Source organism: Phyllobates terribilis, unplaced genomic scaffold (assembly GCF_046119375.1).
Source record: "Phyllobates terribilis strain yellow unplaced genomic scaffold, ASM4611937v1 Scaffold_5__5_contigs__length_657084704, whole genome shotgun sequence".
Taxonomy (NCBI): Eukaryota; Metazoa; Chordata; class Amphibia; order Anura; family Dendrobatidae; genus Phyllobates; species Phyllobates terribilis.
In genome coordinates, this window is record NW_027362765.1 from 420,617,042 (window position 1) to 420,642,797 (window position 25,756).

The following is a 25,756-nucleotide window of genomic DNA, read 5'->3' on the forward strand; positions in this document are numbered from 1 at the left end:
TATCCTTTAAGCGCCCCCTAGTGGTGGCTGCCAATAGTCACTATGGCAGAGTAATGGCTTTAATTCATTAGAGATGGAGACATTTTTGCGTTTTTACATTTTTCATTTTTTTTCCTTCCCTTCTTTAAAGAGCCACATTTTTACTTTTCCATTGATATAGCCATATCAGGGCTGGTGAGTTGCAGGACGATTTGTAGTTTTGAATGACACTATTCATTTTACCATATACACTGTGTGAAGAATTATTAGGCAAATGAGTATTTTGATCACATGATACTTTTTATACATGTTGTCCTACTCCAAGCTGTATAGGCTTGAGAGCCAACTACCAATTAAGTAAATCTGGTGATGTGCATCTCTGTAACAAGGAGGGGTGTTGACTAATGACATCAACACCCTATATAAGGTGTGCTTAATTATTAGGCAACTTCCTTTCCTTGGGCAAAATGGGTCAGAAGAGAGATTTGACGGGCTCTGAAAAGTCAAAAATAGTGAGATGTCTTGCAGAGGGATGCAGCAGTCTTGAAATTTCCAAACTTTTGAAGTGTGATCACCGAACAATCAAGCGTTTCATAGCAAATAGCCAAGAGGGTCGCAAGAAGCGTGTTGGCCAAAAAAGGAGCAAAATAACTGCCCATGAATTGAGGAAAATAAAGTGTGAAGCTGCCAAGATGCCATTCGCCACCAGTTTTGCCATATTTCAGAGCTGCAACGTTACTGGAGTATCAAAAAGCACAAGGTGTGCGATACTCAGGGACATGGCCACGGTAAGGAAGGCTGAAAAACGACCACCTTTAAACAAGAAACATAAGATAAAATGTCAAGAATGGGTCAAGAAATATCTTACTACTGATTTTTCAAAGGTTTTAAGGACTGATGAAATGAAAGTGACTCTTGGTGGGCCAGATGGATGGGCCAGAGGCTGGATCAGTAAAGGGAAGAGAGCTCCACTCCGACTCAAACGCCAGTAAGGTGGAGGTGGGGTACTGGTATGGGCTGGTATCATCAAAGATGAACTTGTGGGACCTTTTCAGGTTGAGGATGGAGTGAAGCTCAACTCCCAGACCTACTGCCAGCTTCTGGAAGACAACTTCTTCAAGCAGTGGTACAGGAAGAAGTCGGTATCGTTCAAGTAAAACATGATTTTCATGCAGGACAATGCTCCATCACATGCATCCAACTACTCCACAGCGTGGCTGGCCAGTAAAGGTCTAAAAGAAGAAAAAATAATGACATGGCCCCCTTGTTCACCTGATCTGAACCCCATAGAGAACCTGTGGTCCATCATAAAATGTGAGATCTACAGGGAGGGAAAACAGTACACCTCTCGGAACAGTGTCTGGGAGGCTGTGGTGGCTGCTGCACGCAATGTTGATCGAAAACAGATCAAGCAACTGACAGAATCTATGGATGGAAGGCTGTTGAGTGTCATCATAAAGAAAGGTGGCTATGTTGATCACTAATTTTTTTGGTGCTTTTTTTTGCATGTCAGAAATTTTTATTTCTAAATTTTGTGCACGGATATTGGTTTACTTGGTGAAAATAAACAAGTCAGATGGGATTATATTTGTTTTTTATTAAGTTGCCTAATAATTCTGCACAGTAATAGTTACCTGCACAAACAGATATCCTCCTAAGATAGCCAAATCTAAAAAAAACCCACTCCAACTTCCAAAAATATTAAGCTTGGATATTTATGAGTCTTTGGGGTTGATTGAGAACATAGTTGTTGATCAATAATAAAAATAATTCTCTAAATACAACTTGCCTAATAATTCTGCACACACAGTGTAATGTAGTGAAAAATGGGGAAAGAATTGCAAGTGAGGAGAAAAAATATTTTTTTTTATGGCATTTATTGTGCAGTAAAATTGATTTGGCAACATGATTCTCCAAGTCACAACGATTACGCTGATGTCAAATATATATAGCTTTTTTTAATATTTTAGTGGCTTAAAAATCTCTAAAGTTTTTAAAAGAAAAAAAATAAATTGCTTTTCTGTCACCATTTTCCGAGATCCATACTTTTTATATTTTTCTGTTGATGGAGCTATGCGAGGGCTTGCTTTTTGAGTGCCAAGTTGTCATTTTCAGCTGTGTCATTTTGGGATTTATATAATATTTTGATTAATTTTATTGCACTTTTGTGAGAGGTAATATAACCCAAAAAACAGCAACATTTACTATCACAAATGCTGCAATACCAAATAGACTTTTTTTAAATCTTTTGAATTATTTTTTTTAATGGAGGGAATGCGGGTGATCTAAATTTTTATGTTTTTAATTTCTTTTAATTATTTTTCAATACTTTTTTTTAGTCCCTATAGGAGACTTGAAATTCCAGCCAATTGAACGTCTGTTTTATATACTGCAATAGGATAGTATTGCTGGTGCTGTGAAGCTCGGCCATGTCCTGGGCTTCATAATATTGCAATTAGTGATGAGCGAGCGTGCTCGTTTAACCCTTGCATCTAGCATGCTCGGGTGCTTACCAAGTATCTTCGGCGTGCTCGTATATTATGTTCGAGTCCCTGCGTCTGCATGATTTATGGCTGTTAGACAGCCTGAACACATGTGAGGATTCCGTAACAAATAGGCAATCCCTGCATGTGTTCAGGCCGTGTAACAGCCATAAATTATGTAGACGCAAGGACTCAAACATAATATACGAGCACGCTGAAGATACTCGGAAAGCAGCCGAGCATGCAGGGTGAAAGTTAAATGAGCACGCTCGCTCATCACTAATTGCAATATATAGTCCTAATGATGATCTCCTATGAAACCTAATGATGAGCTTCAGCTTCACAGATGCACCAATGTGGCAGCAAATGGGATCTTCTACAGGCCCCTGGCTGCCATAACAACCTAACACCACCCTGCAATCACATCATGATGGGAGACGATGGGTGCACAGACCAGACACCGGACAGGTTCCCTCTGCTAACATTCAAGCTAGCTCCATTTGCTGCTGTGAGAGCCAAATCCAGCAAATATCATGCATAATATATATTTTTTTTTCTTGTAATACTTCTTAAAAGATAAAAGTCTACACTCCAATCATATCATCATGGCTTTGTTTAAACTCTATTGTACTGGGGTACAAAGGTGAAATTTTACATCTTCTGGACCCAACTGTGCATACACAGTAAAACTTAATAAAAGGCATTGTTCACCTTTGGGGACATTTTTGCCATTGGGAATCATTGAAAATTTTGCAGTTTGGCTTTTATAGACTTTGTTTTTCTGCACATTCAACTTTGATGTGGTCTGTCGACATAAGTCATCCAAGAGGAGCTCGGAAAAAGAGAAATAAAAGACGTACCCTCCTCCAAACTATTATACAGGGATTCTCAATTAGCTCATTTTGCAGCCAGCAATAGACAATGCAACATAGAGACTAAAGAAGGCAAATGGGGCAAACATTTTAATGAAATCCGATTGCAAAAATTATTTTTAGTCCTAAATACATTTAAGTAAAAACAAAAATTGTCCTTAAGGGATGACCTGCCCGAATTACAAATTAAAATCACATGTAAAGCGCCATGGAATAAATGGCACTATAATAATAAATAATATATATACATATATATATATATATCAAGAAATTGTATAGCTGGTACTAAATAAATAGCCTACATCAAGTTGGTTTTCTCCATGAGCTGGTCAATTGGAGATGTTTCACTCTATATGAATAGATTCTTCTAGCTCTTTAGATTATAAAGGTAATATTGCTTTAGTTCCGTTCCCATTTTTCCTCTTACCAATGAATAGAGTTTGTTATGCAGACTGTAGCAGAAAAGTGTTGACCCTTGGAGGAACCGTTTAAAAATCTCATTACAATATGTGCATTGCACACAGTAGTGTGACATAAACCCCCCAATTTAAAATCCTTAAATCACTAGTTAAAGTACATATGATAAGAACTGGGGAGAAGAGCTTCAGCTGGGAGAAACGGAAAATAATAATAATCACCCGGCTATTCTGTGCATCAGTTAAATGCTTAAATTAAATGAAAAATCGAGAAACTGCTAGAACTCAGGTGAGAATGTGATTTGGCCTTTATAGGTTACAGAAATTAAAGTTTGCTGGAATATTCATCCTGATGTCAAGCTGTCTGCCAGACATCAGCCGCTCTGTGCTCAGGAACATTGGGTCCAAATGTTATATATTATCTAAGCTATAGGAAGATCTAAATATAATACTGCCTTTCTGCATGGCATGTGGAGGCAATATTTGAACTTGCGCCCAGGAGCCTACAAGGGAACAAGTACTATAAGAGGTGTGATCGTGGCTCCCATAAAATCAATTATATTTCCAATAGGGCTTGTAAGCACTGCCAGTTGGAGTCCCTGGAGTGTACATTTATTTGACGATCCCAGCCAACTTCAGTGCTAATGTGCACCTGCGATGTTGCAGAGGCAAACCTGACTCACAAAATAGCATTGGATAATGCACATTACAGGGTATTGTTGCAACAATGACACTGGTCTGATCTGTCAATCCATCAGGAGTGCCTGTCCCCCATCAATCAAGAAGTTTGCTGGCTGAGGAACAGTGCACTCATGAACAGAGAGTGTGGAACTATCCCTTTAAATGAGCTTAAAGATGACATATTACCAGGTCAAAAGTGTGTTCAGTTTTTTGCTCTTATTTTATTTCCATTGTTCTCCTGAGTATGCCATTTATTTATTTTTTAATCCGCCATTCGGTTCCAGAGATATGAGCCTTTTTATATAGTGCAAATTTTTATGGTCTTTACCCCAAGGGGGCGGTGCTTACAGGGTAATTATGTAGAGCAGCCTAAAGCCCCGCCCCAGAGGATCCTGTGAGCTGTGCTCCTCCTTGATAAAGACCAAAATAATTAGTAGTAAATAAAACCATTAAGCCCAAGTCCGGGAGTGGAGCAGCCAAACCTAAGAACAGAGGGGATAGCTCAATATAGGAGCGACTATGAAAATAGAAGTCACCCCATCAATAGGCTATTTAAGGCCTGAGTAAATAGTGAATCTGCGACACATGGAGTGTTGCCAAGTTTATGGCACTCGGTGACTGTAGTCTGTAACTTTACGTGGTCTTCACTTCATGGCTGAGTTGCTGCGGGTCTTTCCACTTTTCAATAATATCAGTCACAGCCTGGTGATGGAGGAATATTTAGGAGGGGAGAATGTCATGACCTGACTTGTTACAACAGTGGCTCCTATTACAGGAAAGTGCTGAAATCAGTGAGCTTTTTATAACGACCCAAATGTCTGTACGGACAGACTGCATGACGAGAGGCAATGGGATAGTGTAGATAGATAGATAGAGAGATAGATAGATAGATAGATAGATAGATAGATATGACGCGCCCCCCTGGGTCACGCGTGTGTGGGGATACCCGGAACTGGACCCGTTGCGGATGCTGGGGGTTGTAGTCCTCGTGTGGCGGGGAACCGGTCCCGTGGCTCAGGGTGGTCAACTCAAATGGCAGTCTATTTGTGTGGTTTATATGATATTAAATGTCCGATTACGCCACCCGTGGATTGCGGTCAGGATGAACCGCCGCTGCAGGGCAGACCGCTGAGGCTGGTGTTGTGAGTGCAGCAGAGTGTAGTACAACTCCCCACGGGAGGAGTGTAGCCTCAGGGCAGTGTATGCGGAGGATGGGAGTGATGGTGCTGGAGTAGCAGTGACGACACAGAGTCAGTGATGCAGTCCAGGGTCTTTACTCACAGTTCTTATTATCCAGACCACTTCTGCAGGTAACCGCTGCCCACGTCGTACTGTGCTCACCAGGTGAGGGGCTCGGCCAACTCCCAGGTATCTCCGGAGTATTTCACAGGACCCCCTTTGTGTGTCCTTTCTCTGGCCTGTCATACCCCGCCAGTGACCTCGCTTCTGTCCGGCTGCCTCGGGCCTTCTCTTGGTAAACTTGGCGCCAGTCTCCCTGACCCTATATGGTGCCTTCCGAGCAGGTGTAGCGAGGGGCTGCGCCACGTGAAATGTCACAGCCTCCGGTTTCTAGCTGAGGGTAGTTCCCCCCCTCCACTAGTTTCGGGGACCGGTCTCCCCCTTTGGCCTGACCCTTCTACGCAGGTAGATTCGGGCATGCGGTGGCGACTCACTGGTCCGCACCCCTGGGGTCCCTTCTCTCCTCGTTCCTGGAGCCTCCTCTGCTCCTCTTCCTTCCTCTCCTTCCTTCTGTTTCCTCCAGGCCCTGGCCTCTCTCTTAGGCATGCCTGCGGAGCAGAGCCCATGCAGAGCCTCTGCTCCCACCTCCTGCTCCCTCTTCTTCTCTCACTGAACTGACTCTGATCTAAGATGGTGCCCACCTTTCATACCTCCCTCTAGGTGCACCCAGGAACTGCTTCCTCCCTGCTCCTGCACTACAGGGTTCCCCCTTCCTCGGTGTTCCCTCCCCCCACTCCAGCCAGGGACAAGGACTGTCGTGCTCTACTTGGAGCATATCGGTCGCCCTGCCCCCTGGAAATGTGGTGTAATGCATGTGACGCGCCCCTGGGCCTGCTGCGTCGCGCGGCATCGCGCGCACGGGGGAGCTTACCCGGAGCCGGATCTGATAGGAGTAGTAGTCTCGTGGCGGTGACCCGGTCCGTGCCCAGGGAGTCAAGCTGAGTGGCGGTATATTAGCAGTAGATGTAGGACGACTACGCCACCCGTTGAATGCAGCTATGGAGCTGCCGCTGCAGGGCAGACCGCTGAGGCCGGTGGTAGGATAGTGCAGCGTAGATGGTATAACCCCCAACGGGAGGGGTATGGCCTCAGGGCAGCCGACGTGGATGATGGGGGTAGCAGGAACCACTCAGAGACGATGCGGTGTAGTTCAGGGTCTTTACTGGTGACAAAGATAGACCCTCCCGGAGTACTGGCTAGCGGTCGGGGCCTGGTCAGTCCTTGAGCAGATGGGATCCCCCTTGGCCAGGCGGAGTTGTAGGCCTCCCCAACTAATCGTACTCTTCTGGCTACCTTGCTAGAGGCGGGTAAAAGTAGCCCACGTCCCTGAGTGTACCGTGTGGTGCTCACCCGTATGGCCGGTGACTCGGGGCCTTCTAGTGGCTTCCGCTCCACGACGGCGGTGCTGGTCCCACGCGTGTGACCGTGCCTTCGGGTTTCTTGGCCAGAGGACCTGAAATCCCCTGCCGGGCGGTTTCTGCTGCTGGGTCTGGGTTAATCCCCACAGCCTCGGACTCCGGGTCCGGTAGTAACTCTTCAATCAGGGCGAGCTCTTCAGCTGCCAGCCCCTGATTCCTTTTAGCCTGCTCCCACAGAGCTCCTGATCTTTCTTTCCTATGCTGCTTCTCTTCTTCTCAACTCTTCTCTTCTCTTCTCCTAACCCTGCCTCAGCCCCAGTTTTATATAGGGGAAGTTCTTCCCCTCCCAGGACTGGGCAGGAGGTGTGGCATGCATAGGATTCCTGACCAAGAGACCTCCCACCTGCTCTCAGACATAATATTGCTATTACTGTGGAAACCAGACCCCTGGGGTGCCACATTCCCCCCTAGTGAAATTTAGTACTCCGGGACTAAACATACTTTTGTAACATAACAAGTTATAAACAAAAACAGCATAACAAAGAAAAACACATTATGATGGTCACGGCGTGTCCGCAACCGGGTGCAGTCTTTGAAGAAAACAAAGGTGTCCATTTCACCAAGACAGGGAGACGTAACCAGGTAGGGGTCTGTCCTGCCCCTAGTCCTTAACAGTCTTTCAGTCCGTCCTGGGTTACGCTCCAACTATATACACAAAGGATTCCCGGTAAATCCACCAAAGACTCCTATAAATAACTAGAAACACAAAATTATACACAAGCAACAATAGACAGGTAAACATTAATAAACAATCTAAACACTTAGATCCTCCAACGTATGGGCAACTGGCCTCTAGTGACCCTAGTGGACCTACGGAGCTGGCTCACTGGTCCTGAGCTACAGGGTATAGGAGCTGTCAAGGGTAAACTGGGCAGCCGTCTACGGACTCTTTGGCTCACTAGGGGTATGGCAGGCTCACTATAAGCAGAGGGTTGATTCTCCGGGTCTGCTTGTGTAGGGTCTTCTGCCTCCTGGACCGGCTGTTCTTCCAGTTCTACCTGTGTCTCCGTAGGCACTTGGGATGCTGGTTGGAGGAACGTGAGGACGGGTACCACAACAGCACCATTGACTTGAGTCCAAGACCGAGGGAAGTCTCCGAGCACAGTACTAACCATATCTTCCCTTTCCTCTACGGGTCGAGGGTCCTCTTGTTCCTCTTCAGGGTTCCGTAGCTGTTCGGGACACTTCTTTAGGTGATCCCGGGATACAATGGCTGTGGTTTCCCCTCCGTCTTTACTGATTGTACAGATCTTTGGGTTGTCGTGGCTTGAGGGCAGTACGGTGTACGGGTCCTTCTCCCACTGGTCGTCCAACTTGTGGAGCCGTCTTTTCCTCTTCAAGACCTGCTCTCCGGGCACCAGGGGAACAGCGGGAGCATACTGGTTGTAAGTTTTCTCTTGTCTTTCCCTAGCTTGACAGAGACTTTGCTCCACGCTCTCCTGTACTTTCCGGTACTGCTGCTGCCTCTCTGTGTCCCAGTCTGCTTCTGGTGAAGTGTCCTCGGGTGTCAGGACTCCCATCTCCAGATCAACAGGAAGCTTACCAGGTCTTGCCCTCATTAGGTAAGCCGGGGTACAGTTGGTGGAACCTACAGGGATGTGGTTGTATAGGTCCACCAGGTCGGGCAGCTTTTCAGGCCACAGACTGCGTTCCTCCAGGGGCAATGTTTTCAGGAGATCTATCACCACCTGGTTCATTTTCTCACAAAGTCCATTAGTTTGCGGGTGATAGGGTGTTGTTCTAATCTTCCGGCATCCATAGAGGGTGCAGAACTCCTGGAAGACCTCCGCTTCAAAGGCAGGCCCCTGGTCCGTCAGCACCTGCTCCGGGTATCCATGCGGACGGCAGAAGTGCTGCTGGAAGGCTCTAGCTGCTGTGTGAGCCGTTAAATCCTTGACGGGGACGACAACCAAGAACCGGGAGTAGTGATCCACGATGGTTAATGCGTAGACGTAGCCACTTCTGCTTGGGGTCAGCTTTACATGATCCAAGGCTACCAGTTCCAACGGCTGTCTGGTGATGATGGACCGCAGGGGAGTCTTCTGGCTGGCACGGTCCCTCCTTCTTAAGTTGCATGGGCCACAGTCTCTGCACCACCTCTCGATGGTCCCTCTCATGCCTACCCAATGGAACCGCCCGCGCAGCAGAAACTCCAGCTTCTTCCATCCGAAGTGCCCAGCTCCGTCGTGGTATGCCTCCATCACCATAGCTGCGTCTCTTCTTGGCACCACTACTTGCCAGATTAGTTCATGCGTCCGGGAGTTAACCATTCTGCGGCACAACTTCCCCTTGTAAAGGAACAGTCGACTCTTCTCAGCCCACAGTTGCTTGGCTTCCTCCGGAGCGTCTGGGTCAAGGCGTGCATCTGGCCGAGTCAGCATCTCCTTTACCAGTCGGACGGCAGGGTCACTGTCTTGCGTCTCCGCCCAGTTGTAATGAGGTAACGGGTTGAACGTAGCGGATTGCTTACTCCTTACACGGTGGGAATACTGGATAGTCCCATGACGGTGGAACGCGGGGAGTTCAACTTCTTCCAGTTCCTCTGAATCTTCCCCTACGTCCGGTAGGTTCGGCATCCTGGACAGGGCGTCCGCGTTGGTATTGGAGCGTCCTGCCCGGTATTTGATTGTAAACTCATAGTTGGACAAGCGGGCCATCCATCTCTGCTCTAGGGTACCGAGTCTTGCAGTGTCCAGGTGTGTCAACGGGTTGTTATCCGTGTACACGGTGAACCGGGAAGCAGCAAGGTAGTGCTTAAAGCGTTCGGTGACTGCCCACACCACTGCCAGGAACTCTAGCTTAAATGAGCTGTAATTCTCAGGGTTTCTTTCGGTGGGTCGCAGTTTTCGGCTGGCGTAAGCAATTACCCGTTCTTTCCCCTGCTGGATCTGGGACAGTACGGCTCCTAGCCCGATGTTACTGGCGTCGGTGTAGAGGATAAAGGGCTGGCTGTAATCCGGGTACGCCAGGATTTCATCCCCCGTGAGGGCCATCTTCAGCTGGCGGAAGGACTCTTCTTCCAGCTTCTCCCATCTGAAGGGTGGCTTCTGGTTCTTGGCCTTCCTGGACTGGCCTATCAGGAGGTCCTGCATAGGAGCTGCCTTCTTGGTGAAACCGGGTATGAACCTTCGGTAGTAGCCTACCAACCCGAGGAACTGCCTCACTTCCTTTACGCTGGAGGGGCTTGGCCATTCCTTAATTGCGGTGATCTTATCAGGGTCGGGAGCCACTCCGTCAGCACTCACCACGTGTCCCAGGTACTGCACCTTTGGCTTCAGGAGGTGACACTTGGAGGGTTTCACCTTTAGGCCGTAACTTGCCAGAGCTTCGAACACTTCCGCCAGGTGTTTCAGGTGGTCCTCGTAGGTCTTGGAGTAGACGGTAACATCGTCCAGGTATAACAGGACCATCTCAAAGTTCCGGTGTCCCAGACAGCACTCCATCAGTCGCTGGAAGGTTCCTGGTGCGTTGCAGAGTCCAAACGGCATGCAGGTAAACTCGCTAAGTCCCATCGGGGTGGTGAATGCGGTCTTCTCCCGGTCCGCCTCTGCTACAGGAACCTGCCAGTACCCGCTAGTGAGATCCAAGGTGGAGAAGAAGTTAGCAGATTTTAAAGCAGCCAAAGACTCCTCTATTCTTGGTAAGGGGTACGCATCTTTGTGTGTGATACGGTTAATTTTCCGGTAATCTACACACATTCTCATGGTGTTGTCTTTCTTTTTGACTAAGACTAGTGGAGCTGCCCAGGGGCTACAGCTATCCCTGATTACCCCAGCCTCCTTCATATCTCTAAGCATCCCCTTGGCGTGTTGGTAGTGTGCAGGGGGTACGGGTCGATACCTCTCTTTTATGGGAGGATGGTTTCCCGTGGGGATGTGGTGTTCTACCCCCTTGACTCGCCCGAAGTCTAACGGGTGTTTACTAAACACTCTCTCGTACTCTTGAACCACCCGGTAGACTCCCTGTTTCTGGTGGGAGGGAGTGGAGTCAGTACCCAAATGTAGTTGCTGACACCAATCCTCCATTATTTTCGTAGAGCCGTTACCTTCCTCCGGGTGAGATGGAGGCAAGGGTTCCACAGACTGTATAGAATTTTGGTTGATAGTATATAATTTGGCTAGCGTAGCATACCGGGGCAGGTATACTTCCCTTTTCCCGATATTTATTATGCGAACGGGTACCCTCCCATGGCGTACATCAACTACCCCCCGGGCTGTCAAAATGGTGGGCCTACTGTCTGAGTAGACTGGCTCTACCATGGCCTGGTAATCTCTACCTCTCAGACCAATAGCTGCCCGGCACCAAATCATCATTTCACTTTTCGGGGGTATGGCAATAGGGAAAGGGTCACACATTCTTACGCTACCAATCTCACCGCCAGAGAGTTCCACTTGTTGCCGTCGCATCAGTGCCCGGATCTCTTTCTGGAGCACTCGCTGCTGGCCGGAGCTGGCGTTCTTGGCAACCTGCTGTAAAATGAAAATCACCTCTGCAAGACAATTTTCAATCACATTAGTTCCTAGAGTTATCTTTGGGTGACTCTCGCGCTTGTCAATGTCTACAATGATCAGTCCCTGTGCTGCCAGTTCGACTCTACCGATTTTAATGGTCATTTCTTTAAATCCGATCTGTGGCACGGGCTGACCATTACTGGCGATGATACTCAAGTCGTCGTCTGGATAGCGGGTTATATCCGAGTCATTCCAGTACTGCTTGAAGAGCACGTACGGGATGGTGGTGACCTGTGACCCGGTGTCCAGTAGGGCACTCATAGGGATGCCATCCAGTACCACAGGCAAGACTGGACGTCCTCCCACATATTTGTCGCGCCAGCTCGATGGGCCTGGTGATCTTTTTCCTGGGGGTTGGCCCTCTACCCCAGGTTGTGCCAGTTTAAAGGACAGTACCTTGCCATATGTCCGGGTTCATTGCAGCGGCGGCAGATGGGTTGTCCGTCCTCGTTGTATCGGTCGCTGGGTCTTCCTCTGGCCGGTGGGGTCCTCCTTGGTCGACGCTACGGGATGTCCTCCGGTCCGGATGCCAGCTGGATCTTCCCTGGAGTGGAAACCTGTAAAGACTGCACAGTTCGGGTTAGCGCAGCAACGCTTTTAGCTAGCTCTTGGACCTGATGGTGCAGGTCTGGAGCCGGGTCATTGTTCAAAGCCTGCGCATCAGCCTCCACAGGCCCTGCCGACAAGGGCGCCGCCTCCTGGTGGTAAGTGATAGCTGGGCGCCTGTGGGTCACAACGCCACCCGGTGCCGGTTCTCGGAGCACCCGGATGGCTCTGTCCTTGAACTGTGCAAAGTCCAGATGAGGATCCTGTAAGGCCATTGCCCGCAACTGGGTTCGGTGGGCATTGCAATATAGTCCCTCTTTAAATTGTTCGGTCAACAGCCTGTCCTCGTTTCCCACGCCGTCAGGGTTGGTCTGCTTAATGGCTCTCAGGGCCTCTTGTAGGTTTAGTGCATAGTCCCTTATACTCTCATGTGCTCGCTGCTTGCACCCATAGAATCTAAGCTTAATCTCGGCTGAGGTGCGGGTATCAAAGGTGTCCCTCAGCCGGGTTAGTATCCCCGCGACAGTCTTCCTCCCAGGTGGCCAGGACTTTACCTCCCTTTGGGCTGCCCCGGTTAGTTGGGCCACCAGGATGCTCACTTTTTGCTCCTCTGTGAGGGGGTACACCTGGAAGAGGCTATCCAGCTTTTCTTTAAAGTCATTCAGGGTATGTGACTCCCCTGAGTACTGGGGTAGCCAGGCTGCTCCCGGGATATAGGGCATGGTGAAAGGCATGACTGCAGCAGCGGTGACGCTGGCGGGGGTTGAGGCAGTGAAGCTCTCCTCCGTATCCGACATCTTTCTCCCCCCTAGTGGACCGTGGCCTACCTTGCGATGATCCTCTTCCGTAGGCCGCGGCTCCGCAGTGGATCGTCAGGGTTGAGGACCTTCCGTCGCGCTCCTGTGACGTCAGCATCTGCTGGGCTCCTTCCAGGACCTTACGCGACGTCTGGACGTGAGGCGGGGCTTCAGTTCTCGCGCGCTTTTGGAGTCCACGCCCCTCTTCTTCCCGCGCGGCGTCTTCAAGATGGCGTCCAACGGCGGGAAAACTCCACGGAAGGTGGGAAGAAGGCTGAAAATGGCGCCGGATGGCGGGAATCTTCACCGATGGCGGGAAGAAGGCTGAAGATGGCGCCGGATGGCGGGAATCTTCACCGATGGCGGGAAGAAGGCTGAAGATGGCGCCGGATGGCGGGAATCTTCACCACTGGTAAGTTTGAACAGTCTTTTTCAGGCACGCAGTACCCGGTGGTTGCGGGCACGAAATCCTGCCGACTACGCCAAAGTTGACGCGCCCCTGGGCCTGCTGCGTCGCGCGGCATCGCGCGCACGGGGGAGCTTACCCGGAGCCGGATCTGATAGGAGTAGTAGTCTCGTGGCGGTGACCCGGTCCGTGCCCAGGGAGTCAAGCTGAGTGGCGGTATATTAGCAGTAGATGTAGGACGACTACGCCACCCGTTGAATGCAGCTATGGAGCTGTCGCTGCAGGGCAGACCGCTGAGGTCGGTGGTAGGATAGTGCAGCGTAGATGGTATAACCCCCAAAGGGAGGGGTATGGCCTCAGGGCAGCCGACGTGGATGATGGGGGTAGCAGGAACCACTCAGAGACGATGCGGTGTAGTTCAGGGTCTTTACTGGTGACAAAGATAGACCCTCCCGGAGTACTGGCTAGCGGTCGGGGCCTGGTCAGTCCTTGAGCAGATGGGATCCCCCTTGGCCAGGCGGAGTTGTAGGCCTCCCCAACTAATCGTACTCTTCTGGCTACCTTGCTAGAGGCGGGTAAAAGTAGCCCACGTCCCTGAGTGTACCGTGTGGTGCTCACCCATATGGCCGGTGACTCGGGGCCTTCTAGTGGCTTCCACTCCACGACTGCGGTGCTGGTCCCACGCGTGTGACCGTGCCTTCGGATTTCTTGGCCAGAGGACCTGAAATCCCCTGCCGGGCGGTTTCTGCTGCTGGGTCTGGGTTAATCCCCACAGCCTCGGACTCCGGGTCCGGTAGTAACTCTTCAATCAGGGCGAGCTCTTCAGCTGCCAGCCCCTGATTCCTTTTAGCCTGCTCCCACAGAGCTCCTGATCTTTCTTTCCTATGCTGCTTCTCTTCTTCTCAACTCTTCTCTTCTCTTCTCCTAACCCTGCCTCAGCCCCAGTTTTATATAGGGGAAGTTCTTCCCCTCCCAGGACTGGGCAGGAGGTGTGGCATGCATAGGATTCCTGACCAAGAGACCTCCCACCTGCTCTCAGACATAATATTGCTATTACTGTGGAAACCAGACCCCTGGGGTGCCACACATGCAGGTGTCAGGGTCCTGATCCACACTTCATCCTTACCTGAGAGTGAGATATCGCACATCTGGATGAGATGCAATACCTCTGTAGCATCCGAGCCCTCGGGGTGCTACATTCCCCCCTGGTAAACCACAGCACGTCCGCGGGCTGGAACAGAGCAAAAGACAGGGTACATTAGGACATGCAAAAATGTATTTATTTATTTTATTTAAACTGTCAACTGCATATCATTTCCCTTTATGGGAAACATTTTTTCTCTTCAACATTATAAGTGCACTTTTAATATCACTGGAACTCTTTTATCAAACATCATGTAAAGCATCATACAAAGCATTTCGGTATATAAAACTTTTCATATAAAACGTTTTCAAGTTGACTAGCCCAGGGGATGGGGATGACTCGGTACCCGGGCCTTTGCCTTGGGGATGTCGCGGGGGACAGCACCCTGGGGTCCCTCTTTAAAAGCGTTATTAGTTGTTTATTTTATAAAAGTTCGTGATGCCACCTGTGGCTTCTGGTGAGGATCACCAGCGCTGCGCAGTCCACTGAGGCTGGTGATAAGGCAGCTCGATGGTATGGCTCCCCACAGGTGGTGCTAGGCCTCAGGGCAGTGTATGAAGGGGAATGCAGGACAGACGAGACCCAGCCGGGTCCGAGCAAGAACAGGGACAGACACGATAGTCACTTCAGTACCTTTTACTGATGGAACTTCAGGCACGTCCCGGAGCACTGTAGGGTGAAGGGAGCATGTCAGGATCCTCCACAATGAGCGGGTTTTGGGCCTCCTGTTTCTTGCTTCTGAGTAGTAAGTTTCTGACCTGCCTGGAGCTAGGCCTAACTTTGTCTCTGTCCTGCGCTGGCTGACCTTGTGGTAGGGCCTTTTCTTGGAGTACACGCACCTTAGCTGCGGGCCTATGTGTCTCCTGTCTCTGTTATGTATCAGCACTTTAGCGATCCTGGGACTTGTAGTTCTCCAGGGATTCCAGTTATGTCTTACTGAGTCATAGAGATCCCGGTAAACTTCGGACCCGGTTTCCGGTAACTTCTTCGGGGTGAGCTAGTTAAGCTCCTCTGCCCCCTATGTACTAACTCTCCACTCGCCTTCGGCCTACTCGGGCCCTCACTAGGCTACTCACACTAACGGCAGCTTGCCGCGCTTCACCGATCTTATGGCGCCGGCACACCTAAAGCTCACTACTCTGAGCTACAACTGAGTCTGGACTGTGCTCCACTGCAGACTAACCTCTCTCAGACTTCTTTACTGCAGGAACTCTCTCAACAGACTTAGCTCTCTGTCGACTCCAGTCTAGACCAGACTAACTCCTGCCTGGCTCCACCTTCCCTATTTATCTATCCCTAGCGGGCTCCCTCTGGTGGTCTGAGGTGGAAGGTGGAGATGTGTGAATGGTTATGGGGGCCTCTTGTGGAGGAATCCATCAATGCACACTTATAGGATCTGTGATACCAAGCGCAGCTGGGCGTCACAAAGTGGACTCTCTTATACTAGCAGCGATGTAACTTGCGACCGGGTGTCCATTTTTCAAATAAGGTGCAAACTTGCAAACAGGTAACAGATGAACATGAGGGACCCGTTCGTAAACCCTCATGAAGGCCCTGGGGTGGCTGCAGTGCGTAGCTGATCCAGCTGCTGGACCTCGTCTTCGGCCACCTCTAATGGGCTTTTGTTCTGAGGTCAGTTGTTGTAGTTTCTTATAAAACCAGTAAGGGGCACTTTAAGAAGTGCAATTATTTACAAAGTTGACCGCTCCCAGTCCTCGGCCGGATAGTTCACAAAAAGTGGCTGCTCTCAGTCCTCAGCCGGATACAAACAAAGAGTTGGCTGCTCCCTGTCCTCAGCCGGCTATTACTAACCCGTCTCCGGGTAACTTTCAGCAAAAACAAACAGGCAACAGTCAGGCAACAGTCCCTGTCCGGGGTGAACTTTTTCTTCCTGTACCCTAATGGGCAACTATGTACAGTGCACTCACGTTTTCCTTTAATAGCGGCGTCCTCCTTGTGCACGCTCTTCCTCGTCGCCATACTCTTCAGACCCATCCGGGTCCTCTGGGTAGTAGTGCTCATGGTAGTATTCTTCTTCCACCCTCTGGACATTGAGGGCATACCACCCTTTTAGGCCTCGATGTCGGGTGTATATTACCCGATCTCCCGGGAACAGCTCCCGTTTCGGGTGTCCCTTTGGCAGATGACCCTCCACATCCCTCCTGTCAACATAGAGGTCTGTGGCTGTGGTAGAGTCCCGGATAAACCCCCACCCTTTCTCTTGGTGGAATTTTACTACAGTCCCTGAAACTTTAGGACCGTGTGCTGCTTGGGGGTTTCGACGAGACCACGTCTTCTCCTCCGCGCTCCGGGCCTGCAGCTGCTCCCTCTTCTTGCACCGCGCCCGCTCCTCCTTTTCAAGCTGCTCACAGAACTCCTGCCTGCGAGCTGCGGCCGCCCGCGTCTCCTGCGCAAATCCCATCAGTTCCTCCCCGGTCTGGTCCCATTCGATCTGGACCTCTTCCTCCGGGAGCTGGGGGACGGCGACTGGATGTGGTACGGGCAGGAGCGGAGCGAGCGGGGCCTCGGCCTTTGCGGACCGGTCCTTCTGCCGACTGGGGTGAACCCTTCCCTCTGGCACAGGGACCGGCTCTCCATCGGGTCCGGTGAGCTGGCTGTACAGGTCGGTCCCAAGGGGTGGTGGCTTTGGGACCTGGGAGGCACGCGGTTGAGAGGCTCCTGGGGAGGTCAGGCCTTGCGACCGGGCTTGGAGCGGGCTGCTTCCGACCGCACCCGGGGTCAGGGGGCACGGCCTGGGGCTTGATCTGGCAACGGTGCTCACGGCTTGGGGCCTGCGTGCCGGCAGCGGGAGCAGGGGAGGCGCAGCGATGCCCGGAACATCTGGCTCCGTGACAGGGTCCAGAGGCAGGTTGGTAGCATTAGGGCTGGTGGCAGGGGTGTCCCCCTTACCTGCTTCCAGGGCTGCGCTGCTCTCGGCTTCCGGCCTCCGCTCCTCGTCCTCAGGGGCTGGCTCGCTGGCCGGTGCTGGCGGCATCCTGTGCTGCTGGACCGCGACTCGCCGGGCCATCTCCTCTCTCCACTCCGTTACAGCTTTTAGCTGCGACTGGACCATCCTCCGGTCCAAATCCTCCAACGCAGTTCGGAGGAACTCCGGGTCTTCTCCAGGGAGCTGCGCCATCAGCTCCCTGAGACTGTATGGGGCCGTGATGGCCTGCAGCAAGCCACCCATCAGGGTGCTGGTGTCGGTGCTGCTCGCCATCTCCGGCTGTGGTCTGCCGAGACAGATCCAAACCACACCCTGCCCCCCGGTTTTCTTCTCTTTCCGCCCCTGTTGGGGGTGGTCCTGGGGCCATCTTCTGACAATCACTCTCAGGGGCAGCCCCCCCACGTTGATGGACATCTCTGCAGCCGCACTCATGGCTGTTGGGGATGGGCTCCGTCTTTGGCGCCATTCTGGGTCCTAACTCACGATGGGAGGTGGCTTCTTCTTGTCTTTTGGCGCGCACATTATGGCGTCCATTCTGCTGGGGCGGGCGCCATATTTAATACAGTGAAACAGTCTCTTTTCAGGCACGCAGTACCCGATGGTGGCGGCACGAAATCCTGCCGACTACGCCAAAAGCTGACCGCCGCTGCAGGGCAGACCGCTGAGGCTGGTGTTGTGAGTGCAGCAGAGTGTAGTACAACTCCCCATGGGAGGAGTGTAGCCTCAGGGCAGTGTATGCGGAGGATGGGAGTGATGGTGCAGGAGTAGCAGTGACGACACAGAGTCAGTGATGCAGTCCAGGGTCTTTACTCACAGTTCTTACTATCCAGACCACTTCTGCAGGTAACGGCTGCCCACGTCGTACTGTGCTCACCAGGTGAGGGGCTCGGCCAACTCCCAGGTATCTCCGGAGTGTTTTACAGAACCCCCTTTGTGTGTCCTTTCTCTGGCCTGTCATACCCCGCCAGTGACCTCGCTTCTGTCCGGCTGCCTCGGGCCTTCTCTTGGTAAACTTGGCGCCAGTCTCCCTGACCCTATATGGTGCCTTCCTAGCGGGTGTAGTGAGGGGCTGCGCCACGTGAAATGTCACAGCCTCCAGTTTCTAGCTGAGGGTAATTCCCCGCCTCCACAGGTTTCGGGGACCGGTCTCCCCCTTTGGCCTGACTCTTCTACGCAGGTAGATTCAGGCGTGCGGTGGCGACTCACCGGTCTGCACCACTGGGATCCCTTCTCTCCTCGTTCCTGGAGCCTCCTCCGCTCCTCTTCCTTCCTTCTCCTTCCTTCTGCTTCCTCCAGGACCCGGCCTCTCTCTTAGACCTGCCTGCGGAGCAGAGCCCATGCAGAGCCTCTGCTCCCACCTCCTGCTCCCTCTTCTTCTCTCACTGAACTGACCCTGATCTAAGATGGTGCCCACCTTTTATACCTCCCTCTAGGTGCACCCAGGAACTGCTTCCTCCCTGCTCCTGCACTACAGGGTTCCACCTTCCTTGGTATTCCCTCCCCCCACTCCAGCCAGGGACAGGGACTGTCGTGCTCTACTTGGAGCATATCGGTCGCCCTGCCCCCCGGAAATGTGGTGTAATGCATGCAGGTGTCAGGGTCCTGATCCACACTTCATCCTTACCTGAGAGTGAGATATCGCACATCTGGATGAGATGCAATACCTCTGTAGCAACCGTGCCCTCGGGGTGCTACAGATAGAAAGATAGATAGATAGATAGATAGATAGATAGATACACACATGGTCAAAATTGCTGGTACCCCTCGTTTAATGAAAGAAAAACCCACAATGGTCACAGAAATAACTTGAATCTGACAAAAGTAATAATAAATTAAAAATCTATGAAAATGAACAAATGAAAGTCAGACATTGCTTTTCAACCCTGCTTCCACAGAATTTTAAAAAAAATTACTAAGAAATAGGCCTGGACAGAAATGATGGTACCCCTGAAAATAATGTGACAAAAGGGACATGTTAAATCAAGTTGTGTCCACTAATTAGCATCACAGGTGTCTACAATCTTGTAATCAGTCAGTGGGCCTGTATATAGGGCTACAGATACTCACTGTGCTGTTTGGTGACATGGTGTGTACCACACTCAACATGGACCAGAGGAAGCAAAGGAAAGAGTTGTCTCAGGAGATTAGAAAGAAAATTATAGACAAGCATGTTAAAGGTAAAGATTATAAGACCATCTCCAAGCAGCTTGATGTTCATGTGACTACAGTTGCACATATTATTCAGAAATTTAAGATCCATGGGACTGTAGCCAACCTCCCTGGATATGGCCGCAGGAGGAAAATTGATGACAAATCAAAGAGACAGATAATACGCATGGTAACAAAAGAGCCCAGGATAACTTCTAAAGAGATTAAAGGTGAACTTCAAGCTCAAGGAACATCAGTGTCAGATCGCACCGTCGTTGTTTGATCCAAAGTGGATTTCATGTGAAACGACCAAGGAGAACACCATTGTTGAAAAAAAATCATAAAAAAGCCAGACTGGAATTTGCCAAACTTCATGTTGACAGGCCACAAAGCTTCTGGGAGAATGTCCTATGAGCAGAAGAGACAAAAATGGAAGTTTTTGGCAAGGCACATCAGCTCTATGTTCACAGATGGAAAAATGAAGCATATCAAGAAAAGAACACTGTCCCTACTGTGAAACATGGAGGAGGCTCTGTTATGTTCTGGGGCTGCTTTGCTGCATCTGGCACAGTGTGTCTTGAATCTGTGCAGGGTACAATGAAATCTAAAGATTATCAAGGGATTCTAGAGAGAAATGTGCTGCTCAGTGTCAGAAAGCTTGGTCTCAGTCGCAGGTCATGGGTCTTGCAACAGGATAATGACCCAAAACACACAGCTAAAAACACCCAAGAATGGCTAAGAGGAAAACATTGGACTATACTGAAGTGGCCTTCTATGAGCCCTGACCTAAATCCTATTGAGCATCTTTGGAAAGAGCTGAAACATGCCGTCTGGAAAAGGCAACCTTCAAACACGAGACAACTGGAGCAGTTTGCTCATGAGGAGTGCGCCAGAATACCTGTTGAGAGGTGTAGAAGTCTCATTGACAGTTACAGGAATCGTTTGATTGCAGTGATTGCCTCAAAAGGTTGTTCAACAAAATATTAAGTTAAGAAGAACCATCATTTCTGTCCAGGCCGATTTCATGAGTTTCATTTGTAAAAAAATTCTGTGAAAGCAGAAAAGCAATGTCTGACTTTCATTTGTTCATTTTCATAGATTTTTAATTTATTATTACTTTTGGAAGATTCAAGTTATTTCTGTGACCATTGTGGGTTTTTCTTTCATTAAGCGAAGGGTACCAACAATTTTGACCACGTGTGTAAATAGATAGATAAATGATATATCCCTAAGGAGTTAAAAATGTCTCTCTGATACAGAAAGTCTTCAGATAATAGAGGGCCCTTCAAATGATGTTCTCCATATAGACATAACAATAGCACAGAGCGGATTATCTGTGCATGAGTCAGACGGAGACGTAGCAATTTGCTCTTTTTCTGTGAGCATATAAATAGTTTTCTAGACGTGTATTAGGTTTAGGTGATGCCGTGAAAAGGAACGATTACGATTTCGCACTCACTGGTAGTTTGCTGTCAGCATAAAAAAATATATACAAATTGTCCTATTGTTAAAATTTTAATACATATGATCTGCAGAGCTGCAGCTGAAGCATTAATAATATCCAGCGCTCAAGGACATATTTGCATTTTCCCACATTTTTAAGCTCAAAAACACTTTTTTACATCCTATTTCTGCTGAACCTGACATTTCCAGGAAGTGAATATCAGTCTACCGGCAGCTGACCACCGTAAACCACCAGGAACATATCTATTAACCCTTTAATAGTATAGAAATCTTTAATGTACAGCCTGGTACATCATTAATGGGTACACTAATCTCTTCAGTATTCTATAGCACCAATAATGTGATCATTAACTCGTAATGACTATAGACTTCTGTGGAGGCTGAAATCAACCCCTTTATGACTAAAGACCAAGAATATAACCATTAACACCTCTACTGACTTAGACTTCTAGGGTTGCACATATTGACATCTTCATTATACCTTCAACACTTCAGGCTACCCGATGTGTTCGAATTGATCCCTTTAATATCATAAGCCACCATGAATGAGACCATTAACCCATTAAACTATGGGATGTAGTACATGACTGTAAAATCCTCCAAGAGAAGCTTCTCACAAAAGTCCAGGAGCAATTTGGTGATGAACAATGCTTTGGAGGACATGGAGACCATCTCAGAAGGCAAAAGGGATAATGAAATGGCTCAGTGAACAAAACACTGAAATATTGAGTCCTTGGCCAGGAAACTCCTCAGATCTCAATCTCATTGATATTTCACTGCCATGGTGAACTCCTTCAACATTGTTGGAAGACCATTTCCGGTGACTACCTCTTGAAGCTCATCAAGAGAATGCCAAGAGTGTGCAAAGCAGTCATCAAAGCAAAAGGTGGCTACTTTGAAGAACCTAGAATATAAGACATATTTTCAGTTGTTTCACACTTTTTGTTAAGTATATAATTCCACATGTGTTAATTCATAGTTTTGATGCCTTCAGTGTGAATGTACAATTTTCATAGTCATGAAAATACAGAAAAATCTTTAAATGAGAAGGTGTGTCCAAACTTTTGGTCTGTACTGTATATATTAACCACTTAGGAATGTACTACAATAGATATGTGGGCTTAGTAATTATATGCTTTTTATAGCCTTGGGCGGTTCATTGTTAGCCCTCCATTGAGTTACTCTGTTTTTTAGCAAAATTTTTAATATTCTATATTTAATCAAGTTGATATATTTGTGAGATATTTTGTGGCATCATTTTTCTTTTGGTTTATCTCGTGATACTTAGGTTGATCTCCCTTATTCACGCAGATACTTTTTAGTTATATAAAAGCAACAAATCTTAGAGCAATATTATGACTAACCAATATTCCTATGACAAATGTAAAGCCAATAATACATTTCTTTAAATTTTTGTTTTTCCTTATGATCTATGTTACGTGTTAACAGTATCTATGTGTCAGTACATACAGTAGCATGTTCTAAGTTGATTGGTAATATTTTCCCTGTGTCAGTACATACAGTAGGATGTCCTATGTTGAGTGGTAATATCTTCTCTGTGTCAGTACATACAGTAGGATGTCCTATGTTGATTGTTAATATCTTCCCTGTGTCAGTACATACAGTAGGATGTCCTATGTTGAGTGGTAATATTTTCCCTGTGTCAGTTCCTACAGTAGGATGTCCTATTTTGAGTGGTAATATCTTCTCTGTGTCAGTACATACAGTAGGATGTCCTATGTTAAGTGGTAATATCTTCCCTGTGTCAGTACATACAGTAGGATGTCCTATGTTGATTGTTAATATCTTCCCTGTGTCAGTACATACAGTAGGATATCCTATGTTGATTCTTAATATCTTCCCTGTGTCAGTACATACAGTAGGATGTCCTATGTTGATTGTTAATATCTTCCCTGTGTCAGTACATACAGTAGGATGTCCTATGTTGATTGTTAATATCTTCCCTGTGTCAGTACATACAGTAGGATGTCCTATGTTGATTGTTAATATCTTCCCTGTGTCAGTACATACAGTAGGATGTCCTATGTTGAGTGGTAATATTTTCCCTGTGTCAGTACATACAGTAGGATGTCCTATGTTGAGTGGTAATATTTTCCCTGTGTCAGTACATACAGTAGGATGTCCTATTTTGAGTGGTAATATCTTAGCTGTGTCAGTACATACAGTAGGATGTCCTATGTTAAGTGGTAATATCTTCTCTTTGTAAGTACATACCGTAGGATGTCCTATGTTGATTGCTAATATCTTCCCTGTGTCAGTACATACAGTAGGATATCCTATGTTGATTGTTAATATCTTCCCTGTGTCAGTACATACAGTAGGATGTCCTATGTTGATTGTTAATATCTTCCCTGTGTCAGTACATACAGTAGGATGTCCTATGTTGATTGTTAATATCTTCCCTGTGTCAGTACATACAGTAGGATGTCCTATGTTGATTGTTAATATCTTCCCTGTGTCAGTACATACAGTAGGATGTCCTATGTTGATTGTTAATAACGTCCCTGTACCAGTACATACAGCAGGGTGCCCTATGTTGATCTCTATGCCATTATATGTTGTGTAAAGTATATGAAAAGGGAGAATTCAATTTTATTTTCTAACCAGGGTTGTAAGATCGAACTTGCACATGTGAACCATGTATTGTACTCGTGTTACATATCCGCTTTCTAAGGGCAATAACTGGTTAAATCTTTCATTGTTTCTGGCGTTATGATCACAGCTTGTCATCCCTCTATATCCAAACAAAGTGTAAACTATTTTTATAATTAAGTCTGCGTTCATATTATGTGCCCACACTTAATCTGTCTCTGTTTTCATCTGCAGCACCATCCGAATCAGCAGAAAAGGATGGCATATGCTACTTAATTTCTGTTTCCACACTGCGCTCACTTTTGCTGTGTTTGCTGGAGGAATCAATCGGACGGGCTACCCCATAATATGCCAGTCTGTAAGTAATGATTGCAGCTTTGTCTATCAGAATTGTTGAATCGTAGACTAAATTATGTACGGGCTCTGTTCATACAATGCTGATTCCGATAAAAACCACAGCTCTGAACTAGCTTGGACTTATAGGTACATATTTGCCACTTTACCCTAAAAGCACCATGTTAAAACATCTAAATTACTCCAAAATATGTTGATCATAAGATCTCAATCGTCTACAGACACATAAAATTGAACTATTATGTTGTACTTGAAGTCCTACCTGGGGCAGACTGGTGTAGAGCAGAACAGATTGATAGATATCATAGTTTTCTAGGAAAATGCTGAGTATAATTTGTATTTTATTTATTTAAACCCCGTGTTTTCTATGCTTAGGAGTCCAATGGGCGGTCCTGCTTATTGATATCTCTGCACAGTCATGCAAAGAAAAACATCAATCAATAAATAGGACCACCCACCGGACTACTAAGGATTTAAAATGTACTTGTATTTTCAGCCAAAACCACAGGAAAAAACCCTTTCTCCCGCTCCCATCCCCCACAAGAAGTTAAAACTGCTTCTGTTGTACATACCAGTCTAATATGTCCAGAAACTGTCCTGATTCCCATGCTCTGTAACTTTCTATCTGCTCTTTTTGAGTCTGCAATTTTTCTTCATTATCAGTCAGTTAGCATTATAGGTGATGGAACTTCCAGTCAGCATTAGAGGTGCTGGAACTTCCAGTCAGCATTATAGGTGCTGGAACTTGCTCACTCTCACTTTCCAGCATACATTGCTCCTGCCATTTTTCAATGGCTTGCCTCCCCTAAATTGAAAGCTAGCCTCTCTGTTATGACAGAAGAACAGGAGCAGTGAGTCAAAGAGCCACCCCCACTTCCTATAATTTGCCTTGGAGTATCTCCTGCTTTCGACGGATTACATTACACATAAGGGAGACACTTAGCGCCAGCAGTTTTGCTTCTACAGCTCTATAGCAGGCTGGGAGATCAGACACAGTGTTCAACCTGAAATGGTTCCCTTTACATGGTAACCGTCAGGGCTCCTGAATATTAAGTACAGTCAGGAGTCAAAGAGATTTTTTAAAATATTGTCCAATTGGTCCCAAAAGTAAAGAAATAACAAAAAGTAATATACTTAAAGAAGCAATCACATCAAATTTTTTATCCTAATATATAGCACTGTCATCATATTATACAGCACTGTGCACTTACAATTGCTCATTTGCCTTTCTACCCAGCTAATTTTTCTCTTTTCCATTAGGTCTATTACAGCACGTGATTAAAAACTGACTAGCTCTATGTAGAAACAAGAGGTAAATTTTCCCTGTATGACTCATCAGTCACTGCAAAAGTTCCTGGCAGGGGGAGGAAGGAACAGCTGGGTCAGGAGTTGAAGAAGAGAATGAAAAATGCATGGACAAGACACTTCCTGTTTCTACATAGAGCAGAGAAAAGAGAAGAATTAGCTGGGTAGAAGAGCAAAATGAGCAATTGTAAGTACACAGTGCTATATAATATGATGACTGCAGTATATTAAGAGGATAAAAACTTTGATGGTAGTGCTGATTTAAAGTTGTTGTCCGGTCTTGGGATTCAAGTCTGCAGTAACTCTTCAGTATGTGACTGCAGACTTGTGAATCCTCATAGCGTGCAGTGTGCATGCTGTCAGGATTCTCCATTGCCAGTCCAAGGATCAGACGGTCATGTGATCAGAAGTATGACATACAGACTAGATGTGT

The 25,756-nt window shown here is 47.8% G+C and overlaps 1 protein-coding gene across 3 annotated transcripts in view; it reads left to right on the plus strand.

The window, feature by feature from the left end:
- ADGRA1 (adhesion G protein-coupled receptor A1) overlaps positions 1–25,756 on the plus strand; it is a 1,149,356-nt gene that overhangs the window by 1,035,522 nt on the left and 88,078 nt on the right. For all 3 annotated transcript variants that reach the window (XM_073685204.1, XM_073685205.1, XM_073685206.1), the window contains one exon: positions 23,899–24,022. In XM_073685204.1, the coding sequence (XP_073541305.1) occupies positions 23,899–24,022 (124 nt within the window). The remainder of the gene's footprint in view (positions 1–23,898; positions 24,023–25,756) is intronic.